Source organism: Schistocerca gregaria, chromosome 3 (genome assembly GCF_023897955.1).
Source record: "Schistocerca gregaria isolate iqSchGreg1 chromosome 3, iqSchGreg1.2, whole genome shotgun sequence".
NCBI lineage: Eukaryota > Metazoa > Arthropoda > Insecta > Orthoptera > Acrididae > Schistocerca > Schistocerca gregaria.
In genome coordinates, this window is record NC_064922.1 from 944,838,969 (window position 1) to 944,853,675 (window position 14,707).

The 14,707-nt window shown below is 42.6% G+C and overlaps 1 protein-coding gene across 1 annotated transcript in view; it reads right to left on the minus strand.

Annotated features, from left to right (window-relative positions):
- LOC126355718 (solute carrier family 22 member 7-like) overlaps positions 1-14,707 on the minus strand; it is a 46,804-nt gene that overhangs the window by 8,203 nt on the left and 23,894 nt on the right. The window contains exon 3 of the mRNA XM_050006086.1: positions 7,848-8,094. Within this exon, the coding sequence (XP_049862043.1) occupies positions 7,848-8,094 (247 nt within the window). The remainder of the gene's footprint in view (positions 1-7,847; positions 8,095-14,707) is intronic.

A 14,707-nucleotide genomic window follows, 5' to 3' on the forward strand; every position in this document is an offset into this window, starting at 1 on the left:
TTTTGTTGTTGTAGAAGGTGTGCAAAATGCAACTCAGGCAGTGAACTGTACAGAGCGGTATCCTGAAAAGAAACGACCTTCCCGATGCATGTTTCCTCGTCTTGTTGCAACGCTACAGGAAATGGGAAGTTTCAACCCACGACAACGCAATCGTTGTAGCACTCGCACAGACGAAGCTGCCGAAGTTACTTTTCTCGCTTCCGTTGCTATGAATCCACATGTGAGCACACGACAGCTTGAACACGAGATTGGCATTCCTAAAAACAGTGTACATCGTATTCTTACACGTCACCGGTTCCATCCTTACCATGCCCACCTACATCAAGAATTGCATGGGAATGATTTCCAGAATCATGTACAGTTCTGTCAGTGGGCACAGCAGCAAATCCTGGCCAAGCCGAACTTCTTCTCCAATGTTCTATTTACCGATGAATGTTCCTTCTCAAACAAAGGACAGGTAAACACAAGAGACATGCATTATTGGTCCAGCGACAACTCACGGTGGCTTAGACAGGTGGAACATCAGCATCGATGGTGAGTTAACGTCTGGTGTGGGATGCTCGGTACTACAATTATTGACCCTTATTTCGTCAATGGTAGTCTAAACGGCACAGTGTGTGCCAGCTTCCTCAGATGAACATAATGCCTAGCGTGCACGTCGTGTTCTGAACCGAAGGTATCCTGCCAGATGGATTGGTCGAGGAGGAACAGTTGCTTGGTCTGCTAGGTCTCCTGATTTAAATCCTCTGGACTTTTTTCTTTGGGGATGCATTTAAGACGTTGCCTATTGCGATATTCCAACAACTTCAGAGGACATGCAGGAATGTATCATGCTTGCTTGTAATTCTCTTCAGCTGGCAACACTGGAAGCAGTAAATAATTCTTTCATTCGACGACTGCACCAGTGTATCAGTGTCCAGGGTCACCACTTTGAGCACCTTTGAATGTTCTATTCCTGGGCAATGGTACAGGAGAGTCAAAGGTGACAAGTGTAGTGGGATCCCTCCTAACATCATGTCAGACCTAACATCCATAACTGCGAAAGTGTTGCCGGTGTAGGATTTTGTGCACAAACTGACCTTACGTTTATGTCCCATAAAAGTTCCATGGGGTTCATGTCCGGCGATCTGGGTGGAGAACTCTCTCGAATTGTCTCCAATGTTCTTCAAACCAATCGAGAACAATTGTGGCCCAGTCATTGCAATCTGTAAAAATGCCATCGTTGTATCGCAACGTGAAGTAAATGAAAGGCTGCAAATAGTCTCCAAGAAGCTGAAGACAACCATATCCAGTCAATGGCTGGTTCAATTCGATCAGAGGACACAGTCCATTCCACGTAAACACAGCTCATAGAAATATGAAGCCACCACAATCTTGGAAAGTGCATTGTTGACAAGTTGGGTGCGTGGCTTCGTTGGGTCTGCTCACACTCGACCCTAACATCACCATTTACCACCTGAGATCAGGACTCATCTCACCAGGCCAAGGTTTCCCAGTCGCCTACGGTCCAACTGATGATGTGACCACCTCATGAGAGCCACTGAAGGCGATGTCGTGTTGCTAACAAAGGCACTCGCGTCAGTCGTCTACGCCAAATTTCACCGCACTGTCTCAACGGTTGCGCTCGTCGGACGTCTTACATTGATTTCTGCGATTATTTCACGCAGTGTTGCTTGTCTGTCAGCATTGACAGATCTAAGCAAACACCGCTGCTCTCGGTCGTTAAGTGAAGGCCGTCGGCCACTGCGTTGTCCTTGGTGAGAGGTAATGCATGAAATTTGGCATTCCCAGCGCACTCTTGGCGCTGTGTATCTCAGAATATTTTAATCCCTAACGATTTCCATAATGGAATGACCCATGCATCTATTTCCAACTACCCTTCCGCGTTTAAAGTATGTTATTTCCCGTCGTGCGGCTATAATCACAGCGGATGATATTTCACTCTATCATCTCTGTGCAAATGACAGCTTCGTCAATGTTCTGACCTTTTAAACCCAGTCTATGTGATACTACCGCCATCTGTATGTGTACATGACGTACGCCCACGACTTCTTTCAAGTCAGTGTAAGTACGAGGGGACTCGAAAACGTAAGTCACGCATTATTTCCGCAGGTCAAGTAGCTTTTGTTGAATGCTGCACTACACTTCGAAGTGACTGAGATAAATGACAGTATTTTTTCGCATAGTTACCAAATCTGTGCACAACAACCGTCGAAACATTTTACCAATCGTTGAGTTCCTTGACGATAGAAAGCCGCTCCTTGGTCCTGCAGCCATTCAAGAATCACTATGTGAAAGTTCTCTCAGTTCAAAAATCTGCCTTCCCCCTCCTTCTCCCCCCCCACCCCAGACGTCTTTTCAACTTACTGAGAAGATGGAAAGATCTGGACTTTTCGGTCAGCGTCGGTCATGTCTGTGCGGTATTGGTCACATTTTTTGCGGCATTTCCTTGCTTCTGGGTGAGACATTGCTTCTGCTCCATATAGCGCCAGAATTTCACAGTGAATCTGTATGCAATTTAGGCCTTTTGTGCACAAGACTCGTTCTCTTCCATGTACTTGAACTTTGGAGTAAATTTCTAGATGTCGCTTCAGTTCCATCGTACACTGTGATGCATCGGTTACCCGTACTGCAGCACAATTCTGTCTACAGGAAACCGAGAACTCTCAACTGACAATGTTTTTTTGGAAATTTGTGGTAAGTTCCTATGGGACCAAACTACTGAGGTCAGCGGTCCCTAGGCTTAGGCCCTACTTAATCTAACTCAACCTATCTTACGCTAAGGACATCATGTGACGGTACGTCACATAAATGGACATTTGGAGAAAGGGAAAACAAGTTTTTGTTACGAGACGAGTGAAACATAAATTATCTAAAGACTAAGTACGTCTGCTCGATGCATAACAAATAGTAAAGAACCTAAGTTATAATTATCAAAACACAAAAATCGATGTAATTAACAAAGCACAGTTTTTAGTATAATCTCTGTGTAATATAGGCCATGAAGATCAGAGACAATGCTTTGATTGAACCAGCTCTCCTGTTTTGTTTCGTCCAGCGGTAGACCGCCATCTTAGTGCTGTTTGACAATTAACGTAAGTTTTATCTATATTTTTGAAAGAGTGTATTATGGACTTAGTTGTCACCTCTCAAGAGCGCAACCACTAATTATAATTAACGATATTTTTACAGAACTTCGTAGTGCAGGGAGCTCATCTCCCATAGCAGGATTTAGTCGGCCATTACCCTGATAATTCATGTTATTAAATGTAAATGCGAGAATTTTCTCAATTTTGATCTTTCATTAATTTCAAAGTTAAAGACAGTACTGAATGAGTTCAGTATGTTTCATTTTGGCCGCCAGAGGAGATTCTCTCCAGTTTCACCTTGCAAATAATCAACTAGAAATATTGAAAATCATATCTCAGTTAATCTTTGTTTAGTTTGGTATATAAATAACCAGTAGCCCCTGAGACCCATGTTAATAATTACAGTTTGCGTAAGAATACGCCAATTTTCTTTTCTAAATAACAACGCCCACGCAAGCTATTTATTAGAAGGCGGTGAGTTGCGCGTTGTGTTTAAAAAATATTATATCGTACGTACTCGAACCTCCGATGGGGAAAGATGCGCGAACCGTGGCAAGGCGCCTAAGACCACGCGGATATCCCTCGTGGCTCTACCGACTATGTGACGCTCTTGTTGCACAATGGACTTATTGTGAGGCGACATGCGTAATTTATCTTCTGAAGCTCCTTTGTACTCTCGTTACAGCTTCTAGTGTCGGCATCGCCACGAGGCTTCATTCAACCTCGTGGTGGGTGGTGTTTGTAACTGTTGGCTCATCAGTGTAGGTTCAACCCGTGATGGGTTATCTCTCTACTTCTCGTTCTTCTTTATCTTTTGTCATTAACCAATAGCGTTACACTGAGGTGACAAAAGTATTGGGATAGCGATATGCACATGTAAATATGGAAATAATATGGCGTACACAACGTCTGAGAGGTCAGTACATCGCCGGAGCTGTCATTTGTACTCGGGTGATCCATGTGAAAAGATTTCCGAACGGATTATGGCCGTACAACGGGAATTAACAGACTTTGAACGCTGCATGATGATTCTGCCTAGACCCATGAGACATAGCACTTCGTAAATCGCTAGGGAATTCAATATTCTGAGCTCCAAAATGCCAAAAGTGTGCCTAGAATACCAAATTTCAGACCTTACCTCTCACCAAGGACAAGGCAGTGCTCGATGGCCTTCACTTAACAACCGAGAGCAGCGGTATTTGCGTAGAGTTGTCAGTGCTGACAGACAAGCAACACTGTGTCAAATGACGACAGAAATCAATGTCGGATGTACGACGAACGTAACCCTCATGGCAGTGCGGCGAAATATGGCGTTACTGGGCTATGGCAGCAGGGCCCGCGAATACATTGGTTGGAGCCTAGACAACTGCAGAAAACAGTCCCGATTTCACTTGGTAAGAGCTGATGGCAGGGTTTGAATGGGACGCAGACCCCATGAGGCCGTGGACACAGTTGTCAACAAGCTACTCGTGACTCCATAATGGTGTGGGCTGCATGGAACAGAAAGGATCTGCTGATCCAGCTGAACTGGAAATGGTTATGTTTGGCTACTTGGACACAAAGATGGAATTTTTATAGAAGACAATGAGCCATGTAAGTGGGCCACAATTGTTCGAGATTGCTTTGTAGAACATTCTGGACAATTCGAGCGATTGATATGGACAGCCAGGTCGCCCAACATGAATCCTATCGAACATTTATGGGGTTTAGTCGAGAGGTCACTGCGTGTACAGAATCCTTCACTGGCAACGCTTTGGCAGTTATGGATGTCTACAGAGGCAGTGCAGCTCCAGAAGACTTCCAACAACTTGTTGAACCCATGCCATATCGAGATGCCCCACTACACGGGGCGAAAGGATGTCCGAATTGTTTTTATGGGGTATCCTATAACTTTTATCACCTCAGTTTATAATTATCGGCATGAAACTCGTCATTCCCGGTAGTCCATTAGCTAAAAGCCACAGAATGTTGTAGATAGATGTATCTGTCGAACGCAGTGACAGCGAGCGAATCATGGTCACATATAAGTGTCACACCCACTTTCACATACCATGTTACCTTCCTCTGGCCATACAACTGACTTACCCAGTGAGCTGCAGTGGTACCTACAGCTCAATGTGAACCCTCGAACCACGGCGCAATTATGCGTATTTTGTAAATGAAAATTACTCCCAAAAGTGAAAAGTATCACATAAATATTGTAGGACTGACCAGGTGCTAAACCCATGCCCTTTGGGTCAGTAATATGGCTCTCACCCACTGAGAGTGTGCAGCGTATTAACACCGTTAAATTAAAATTAGGTGATAATTTCATGGACTATGAAACAACAGTATAAATTTAAAGGTTTAAAATTATCATCTGAATTGAAATGAACAACAAATATGCTAGTAATCGCAATATTTGAAGCCTCTGGAACCTTGTCATTAGGCTATTGACCAATGCTGCCCTCCACAACCACTGGTCGTGATTGTTCATATCCCCTTTCTGACATTAATCGAGACGGACGATCGACCGTCTTTGTCTTGATACCAGGTCACATCGGGGATCCCAGTGAACGAACATGCTGATTTCTTGGCGAAGTTAGGTATCAGGATGACGACTTTGGAGTTGGGGGTGCCTTTGGTCGACTCCCCACCCCAGTTGAACACTGATTGGTGTGCCCTGCTTTCTTCTAAAATTCTGCCAGAAATAAAGGCGACGACTGGAATGCCCTAATCTGCCCCCCTCCCCCCCCCCCCCCCCCCCCCACACACACACAGTGACACCCTAAAGTTGTAGATACACTGCCTCTGGTGCTAGTGGATGACGTCAGAGTCGCTGATCTGGTTTTAAATTTTAGTCGTGAAGGTGGTTTCTACTCTGTGAGGGAGGGCATAATGGCCTCGTCAGTCTCTTGAGTGGTTGGAGGGATTCCCTGTAGCCTTCTCCGACCCAGGGGATATGTGGCTGCCATTGATCGGTGGCCCAGCCTGGCTTTTGGACTTCGCACATTTCAAGTTCTTACTCTTTTACTCGTATGTCGTTGGTTTACTATCTCGTCATCGCTGTCGTCTTTCCTGACGTTTTATAAACTTGTCTGTGTTGCTAGTTTCTCTTGTGATAATGGAGTGAGGGTAAAAGCCAGTCGCATGCAGAGGGTGCATCTCCCATTACATAACATGTTTTGGGGGTCTCCAACTGCTGTCTGGGACGAGCAATACACCCATTTTCTCCTACCTACACCTCACTCACTTCTACTTGCTTGTATCTCTAAATTTTATTGATTCTCAGTTACAATGGGTTCATCACGATTTATCTTCTGTGTCCTTCCTCTCTGAGGAACCAACCGGCTTGACACACATACGATGGAGCGACTGATAACCTCGTAGTTTGGTCTCTTAAACTCCATTAATCCAAGGGACATCAGAGTAAAATCAAAAACAGTACCTGGTTATACAATAAAAAACGTTTTAAGGATTTAGTTATAAGAACATAATGGACCACATGAAACAAATTTTTATCCACATTAAGAAATCGTCAGTTGGTACTGCCCTAAAGTTCTGGTTATGATTACAGAACATGAACAATCTTTATCTACATATAGCCGGAAAAAATGAATCGAAAATTCAAAATAACCCTTTCAAACTGGGAATAAATATGCGTTATAGACAGCCCAAGGCAAATAAGAGAACAACTAAAACCAGAAATTTACCAATACATCTTGCATAATTATCCTATATATTATATTTCCTTATACAACAGAGTATGGATTGGTAGAAAAACTAATAGCAAAACATTTGGTTGGCTGTGATCCAGCAACTATAAGCTATTTAATTACAGGACTTACATACACCCACTACAGTTGCACAAAATTTTGTCAACTGACCATGATTTCGATTGCACCAGGGCAATCTTCATCAGAAAAAAAAGTTACATGGAATACATGCAATCACATCATGGTTTCTGTTTGGCGAGAGCATTTTTGCTCAGACATTTTAAACCATGGTGTGATTACATGTACTCCATGTAACTTTCTATTCTGATGAAGATTGCCCTACTTCAACCAAAACCGTGGTCAGTTGTCAAAATTTTGTGCAACTGAAGTGCCTGTATATGCGTTCTGTAATATGATAGTAAAAAACTGATTCTACAACATACTGTCACAGTGCAATACATGGTACTGACATATCTGAAATCTTAAGTCAATGATCAATAATATTAACCTACTTTCAGCTTCTTGAGCTTAACTTAGTATTTATTATAGAAAAGTGTAATCGACAGCTCTGTGTGTGTGTGTGTGTGTGTGTGTGTGTGTGTGTGCGTGTGCGTGTGTGTGTGGACACAAGAAAGCGCTGTAAAATCCTTATGCAACCAAACCCTTAAGTAGCTTTGGCTTCTATGTACAAATAAGATCATCTTTTGGTCTTCTCTATTTATCAACATAAATGTCTAGTGCTAATGAAAAAAATCCATGGTGCATTAACAAGTAACTGACTTCACCACAGTGCCTGCAGAAAAAGACACAATGCGGAAATGCAATGTAGTGCGTGTAGGAAGACGTCGACGATAATGATAATGTACTCTCCTTATAGTGATTGAAACGGAAGCGACTTGTGAAGAATGTACCACGTATCTGTCGTTATTGAAAAACCAATCAAAACTTCTAAAAATAGCTCAACTTCTTATTTACTAAAAATAATCAGTTTGTCTTTTCGTGAATTAATCAAAATTATTAAGTGATTCACGATGGATTAAACCAGCCATAAAAAAATAGTTACGCACATGTCGCCTATGTATCCTAACAGTAACCCCAGGGCCACTCCAATAATCTGTGAGTAGAACAAGACGTCATTGACGGACTGCTGGTTGTCGCAGACCCAGTTCATCTGTGACGTCACCGTCAGGGAGAACCACGTATCGTCGTACTCCCAGCCGTGCTGGCACTTCACAGGTTCCCTGCCGCCGCCGAAGTCCGTTACATCACTCTGGTCGTACATCAGGCACTTGCTGAACAAGGCTCCTTCCCTGTAACAAGGAGGAAATCGCGGCAGGGCATAAAAGAGGAGCTCACTGCGTACTCATGTGACGCGAAAACAGTGGAAAACTAAATACCCGAAATAATTACATCCAGACAAGTAGAGAGATTCTTGATACTACTGAAGAACTTTTTGTAGTGTCATATTGACACGCGATTGTTTTCTGACCTTGAATTGTCTCTATACGCGGTGAAATGCACAAATGTTTTGAACAGTGGCACATGCGAAAATGTCAACGTATGTGGGCGGAGATGGGTACTAGCTTGGGTAACCACAAGCAACTGAACGTATTTTCTAAGTACACAAAGTTATAATATGAGCCTTGATTCTTTTTTTTTTCAGCCCTCGTACACGATATTTTTCAGGTCGGCTTAAGAACACGCCTGCAGTAAATGGCCTTTCCATTGTGATTGAGTTGATGGAGCTAGTTCAAACTTGTTGCTGCGCAAGCACCTAACCAGAAGCCGAAATATAATAATGGACGAACACGCCACGACAAATAGTTCCTTAGCAGTGCGAGCAGCATCGTTTCTTCTGCACCGATGTAGGTATCTACTGGACGACATGAAATTTATGACTCAGTATGCTGACACATGTCTGAGAAAAGTTCCAATAGACATTACCGGAGAAAACAAAAGTATTTCATATACTGACCTAGAAGGGAAATATTACATCATGAAGCACCCTTCCGATGTATATGAGACTGTCGAGATGTTCATCACATGACGAGTTGTTAAATGATTAAACTTTTATTCCTTCCGGAAATGGTGTAAATTAACAACATCAGTATGAGGTGTGATACCCGTGGGTCCCAAGACACACTTGTGTATATCATGTTGTGGAAGCAGCCTCCTAATGTGTCCTTGGGGTACCTCTTACCATGCCTGAAACACATGGTGGGTCAGTCACAAAAGTTGCTGTCTAGTCCCGTTGGAAGTATACGTCTTCCCATCGTGTCTGAGACGTTCCCTGTAGGTGACAAATCAGACGACTGGTCAAGTCATTCAAGGATTCGTACATTTCTCAAAGTGTTTATGGTGCGAACTGCAGTGTGGGGTCTCGCATTGTCCTGAAACATTCAGACCTTGATCATTAAAATTATGACAACATGATTTCAAACAATGGAAAATCCAGGATGGAATGTAACAATGCGAGAGAAGGAAAGTTGCTACTCACCATATAGCGGAGATGCTGAGTCGCGATAGGAACAATAAAATGATTTATACAGTCATAGCTTTCGGCCATTAAGGCCATTGTCAGAAGTAGACTCCCATACACACACGCACACACACACACTCACGCAAGCGGAACTTGCACACACGTCTGCAGTCTCAGAGAACTGAAACTACACTGCCAAGTTTACTTTGTGCTCTCTGAGACTGCAGACAGGTATGCAAGTTGCGCTTGCGTGAGTGTGTGTGTACGTGTGTGTATGTGAGTCTACTTCTGACAAAGGCCTTAATGGCCGAAAGCGATGATTGTGTGAATCTTTTTCTTGTGCCTATCGTGACTCAGAATCTCTGTGGCATGGTGTGTAGCAACTTTCCTTCTCTCGTATTATGACAACATGATTTACTATTTATGGTACAAACTAGCGAGCATTCAGGCCCCCTTCAACAATCAGTCCTGTTGTTCACATCTAATACCCCTGCATACCGTGATTCCACCCCGCCCCCCTCATGAGCCACGGATCTTGCCATTGTTGCCATTGGTGGGGATGCTTGTGTGCCTCAACGACACAGATAGCCATACCGTAGGTGCAACCACAATGGAGGAGTATCTGTTGAGAGTACAGACAACCGTGTGGTTCCTTAAAAGGGGGAGCAGCCTTTTTCAGTAGTTGCAGGGGCAACAGTCAGGATGATTGACTGATTGGGCCCTGTAAGACTAACCAAAACGGCCTTGGTGTTGTGGTACTGCGAACGGCTGAAAGCATGGGGAAACTACAGCAGTAATATTTATCGAGGGCATGCAACTTTACTGTATGATTAAATGATGATGGCGACCTCTTGGGTAAAATATTCCGGAGGTAAAATAGTCCCCCATCCGGATCTCCAGGTGGGGACTACTCAGGAGGACGTCGTTATCAGGAGAAAGTAAACTGGCGTTCTATGGATTGGAGGGTGGAATGTCAGTTCCCTTAATCGGGCAGGTAGGTTAGAAAATTCAAAAAGGGAAATGGATAGGTTAAGGTTAGATATAGTGAGAATTAATGACGTTCGATGGCAGGAGGAACAAGACTTTTGGTCAGGTGAATACAGGGTTATAAATACAAAATCAAATAGGTTCAATGCAGGAGAAGGTTTAATAATGAACAAAAAAATAGGAGTGCGGGTAAGCTACTACAAACTGCATACTGAACACATTATTGTGGCCAAGATAGACACGAAGCCCATGCCTACTACTGTAGTACAAGTTTATTAGCCAATTAGCTCTGCAGATGATAAAGAAATTGATGAAATGTGTGATGAGATAAAAGAAATTACTCTGGTAGTGAAGTGAGAAGAAAATTTAATAGTCATGGGAGACTGGAATTCGACACTAGGAAAACGGAGAGAAGGAAACATAATAGGTGAATATGGATTGGGGCTAAAAAATGAAAGAGGAAGCTGCCTGGTAGCTAACACTTGGTTCAAGAATCATAAAAGAAGGTTGTATGCATGTAAGAATCCTGGAGACACTAAAAGGTATCAGATAGATTATATAATGGTAAGACAGATTTAGGAACCAGGTATTAAATTGTAGGACATTTCCAGAGGCAAATGTGGACCCTGACCACAATCTATTGGTTATGAACTGTAGATTGAAACTGAGGAAATTGCAAAAATGTTGTACAGAGTTCCAGGGAGAGCATAAGGGAACAATTGACAGGAATAGGGAAAAGAAATAAAGTAGAAGAAGAATGGGTAGCTTTGAGGAATGAAATAGTGAAGGCAGCAGAGGATCAAGTAGGTAAAAAGACGAGGGCTAGTAGAAATCCTTGGGTAACAGAAGAGATACTGAATTTAACTGATGAAAGGAGAAAATACAAAAATACTGTAAGTGAAGCAGGCAGAAAGGAATAAAAATGTCTCAAAAATGAGATAGACAGAAGTGCAAAATGGCTAAGCAGAGATGGCTAGAGGACAAATGTAAGGATGTAGAGTCTTATCTCACGAGGGGTAAGAGAGATAGTGCCTACATGAAAATTAAAGAGACCTTTGCAGAAAAGAGAAAAACGTGCATGAATATCAAGAGCTGAAGAGATGGAAACCGAGTTCTAAGCAAAGAAGCGAAAGCAGTAAGGTGGAAGGAGTATATAGAGGGTCTATACAGGGGCGATGTTCTTGAGGACAATATTATGGAAATGGAAGAGGATGTAGACGAAGATGAAATGGGAGATATGAAACTGCGTGAAGAGTTTAACAGAGAACTGAAAGACTTAAGTCGATACAAGGCCCCGGGAGTAGAAAATATTCCATTAGAACTACTGACAGCCTTGGGAGAGAGAGTTCTGACGAAGCTCTACCATCTGGTGAGCAAGATGTATGAACAGGCGAAATACCCTCAGACTTCAAGAAGAATATAATAATTCCAATCCCAAAGAAAGCAAGTGTTGACAGATGTGAAAATGAAAACTACCAGTTTAATAAGTCACAGCTGCAAAATAGTAACGCGAATTCTTTACAGACGAATGGAAAAACTGGTGGAAGCCGACCTCGGGGAAGATCAGTTTGGATTCCGTAGAAATGTTGGAACACGTGAGGCAATACTGACCCTATGACGTAACGTAGAAGAAAGATTAAGGAAAGGCAAACCTACGTTTCTAGCATTTGTAGACTTAGAGAAAGCTTTTGACAATGATGACTGGAATACTCTGTTTAAAATTCTGAAGGTGGCGAATTTAAAATACAGGAGAGAAAGGCTATTTACAATTTGTACAGAAAGCAGATGGCAGTTATAAGAGTCGAGAGGTATGAAAGGGAATCAGTGGTTCGGAAGAGAGTGAGACAGGGTTGTAGCCTCTCCCCGATGCTATTCAATTTGTATATTGAGCAAGCAGTACAGGAAACAAAAGAAAAGTCCGGAGTAGGTATTAAAATCCATGGGGAAGAAATAAAAACGTTGAGGTTCGCCGATGACATTGTAATTCTGTCAGAGACAGCAAAGGACTTCGAAGAGCAGTTGAACGGAATGGACAGTGTCTTGAAAGGAGGATATAAGATGAACAACAACAAAAGCGAAACGAGGATAATGGAATGTAGTCGAATTAAGTCGGGTGATGCTGAGGGAATTAGATTAGGGAATGAGACACTTAAAGTAGTAATGGAGTTATGCTATTTGGGGAGCAAAATAACTGATGATGGTCGAAGTAGAAAGGATATAAAATGTAGACTGGCAATGGCAAGGAAAGCGTTTCTGAAGAAGAGATATTTCTTAACATCGAGTATTGATTTAAGTGTCGGGAAGACGTTTCTCAATGTATTTGTATGGAGTGTGGCCATGTGTGGAAGTGAAACATGGACGATAAATAGTTTAGACAAGAAGAGAATAGAAGCTTTCGAAATGTGATGCTACAGATGAATGACTAGGAGAAGGGATCGGTTGGTAGGACATGTTCTGAGGCGTCGAGGGATCACCAGTTTATTACTGGAGGGCAGCGTTGAGGGTAAAAATCTTAGAGGAAGACCAAGAGATGAATACACTAAACAGATTGAGAAGGATGTAGGCTACAGAAGGTACTGGCATATGAAGCAGCATGCACAGGTTAGAGTAGCATGGAGAGCTGTGTCATGCCAGTCTCAGGACTGAAGACCACAACAACAACAACCGAGATTCCAGGAACCAGAGGGATATGGGTCTTGAAACTCGCTGCCCCTCTCCCCCACCCCTTCGTCCCCCTCTGCCCCCCTTTGCTATACGTGTGTGTATTCTTAGTCAGCAAGGTCTCAGACGAGTCAAGACTGGTTCTGAATCTAAATGGTATAATCAGAAGTGAAAACATGATTATGTAAGGGGACGGGGCTGTGCTGAGATGTGTGAATCTCCTTACATTAAGGTCCCGGACAAGTCGAGACTTGTTGATGTATTAAAACATGGAGGTTTCTTATTTCTCATATTACAGAGATGCGGGCTGCACATGTATCAGGTTGTTGTCAGAGTGTGGCAGCAGTGTACTCGCAGACTGCCAAGAACAATTACAGAAGGAATAGCGTATACTGTTTAGGGCGTTTCGGAACAACTGTCCCCTTTAAGTTTTATGTTTATTTAAACACGTTTTCTTTGTGTAAACCAGTATTGCCAAAGGTTTCAATATGAATTTTTCACTAATAAGAGAACCAGTGGTTTCCAGGCGGCAAACAACCACATGTTTTATTTGCCATATTTGAACGATCGCCATAAAAGCAATTTTCGCTGTAAGGAACATAGAAGTGTGACGTCAGCACACTCTGTAATGGAGACGCGTCAGTGGCGCGGGGTCTTTTGTGCCTCAGCTGTGGTCCCGGCTTGGGTAATGAGTTCGGGATAGGCAGTGCTGGAGACAACTTCTGTGCGACATATCGGCCACTCCGTGTGTGAAAGACCAAGTTTTATGCTGTGTGTTGATCTTGTAACTTAATTCATCATTGACGGATGATACGTGTAGTCAGACTGCGAAAACTCTACATAGGTGTCAAGACACTGAAGCGATTTGACCCATTATATTTTGCAGAGTCGCGATCTGCTGCTGTGAACAAAACTCTGTTTGAAGTAATTTGTTGCCAACTGGCGCCGCTCAAGAGTAATTAAATACATATTGTTTGACCGTTTTATTACCGATTTTCTATGAGGGCAGAATTAAATGAGGGCCTTTAATTTCCAATTTTCGTGAAGTTATGACGCTTCCGGACTTCGAAACAGAGCGCCCAAGTGTAATGTTTCCTTGGAATGATAGTTCTCTTTGTTCAGATAAGATGTGTTGCTAGCTTCACTGGACACATACGTGACTCTTGCAGACGGACTGTTCTTGTTAAAACTCTTTCTGTCTTATTTCTTCTACTGTAAGACCGCCATTTGCAAGTGAATTCTACTTGATTTGTTAAAATAAACTGTGTTCAATTTCAATAACTACTTGTCCAGTTACTTAACTACCTACATTATTAATTTTATTTGCAGATGTTGCCGTATTCTGTAATTACCATTGCTTTCTAGATAAGTCAGTAAAATCTAAGGACTCTACAGCGAAGTTGGCCAAAGGGACATAAACGTAGCACTGTGTAACCACCTCTAAGGCACATTATTGAGCCGAAAACCGACGAGGTTGCACATTTACCCGACCCTGTACAAATTCTAATGGAACTTTCACCACTAATTCTATTAGTCGAAGCTACTGCTGGAATTGGCTTAGCATCTCCATGATGCTTTTGGGTTACTGAATTTATAACGAAATGTGCTGCTTGTAACCTCTCCCTGACTTATCGACCTTAATGACAGTAAAAATTAAACCGCATGCACCTAATGGATATTTGGAAAAAGCAATCGTCCCCGAAGTTAATCTGTCGGTAAAGAGGGAGGAAAGGGTTACATCTAAATGAAAGGAAAAATGCAAGTTAAACTGGTGGAAATTAACTTTGAAAAAGGGT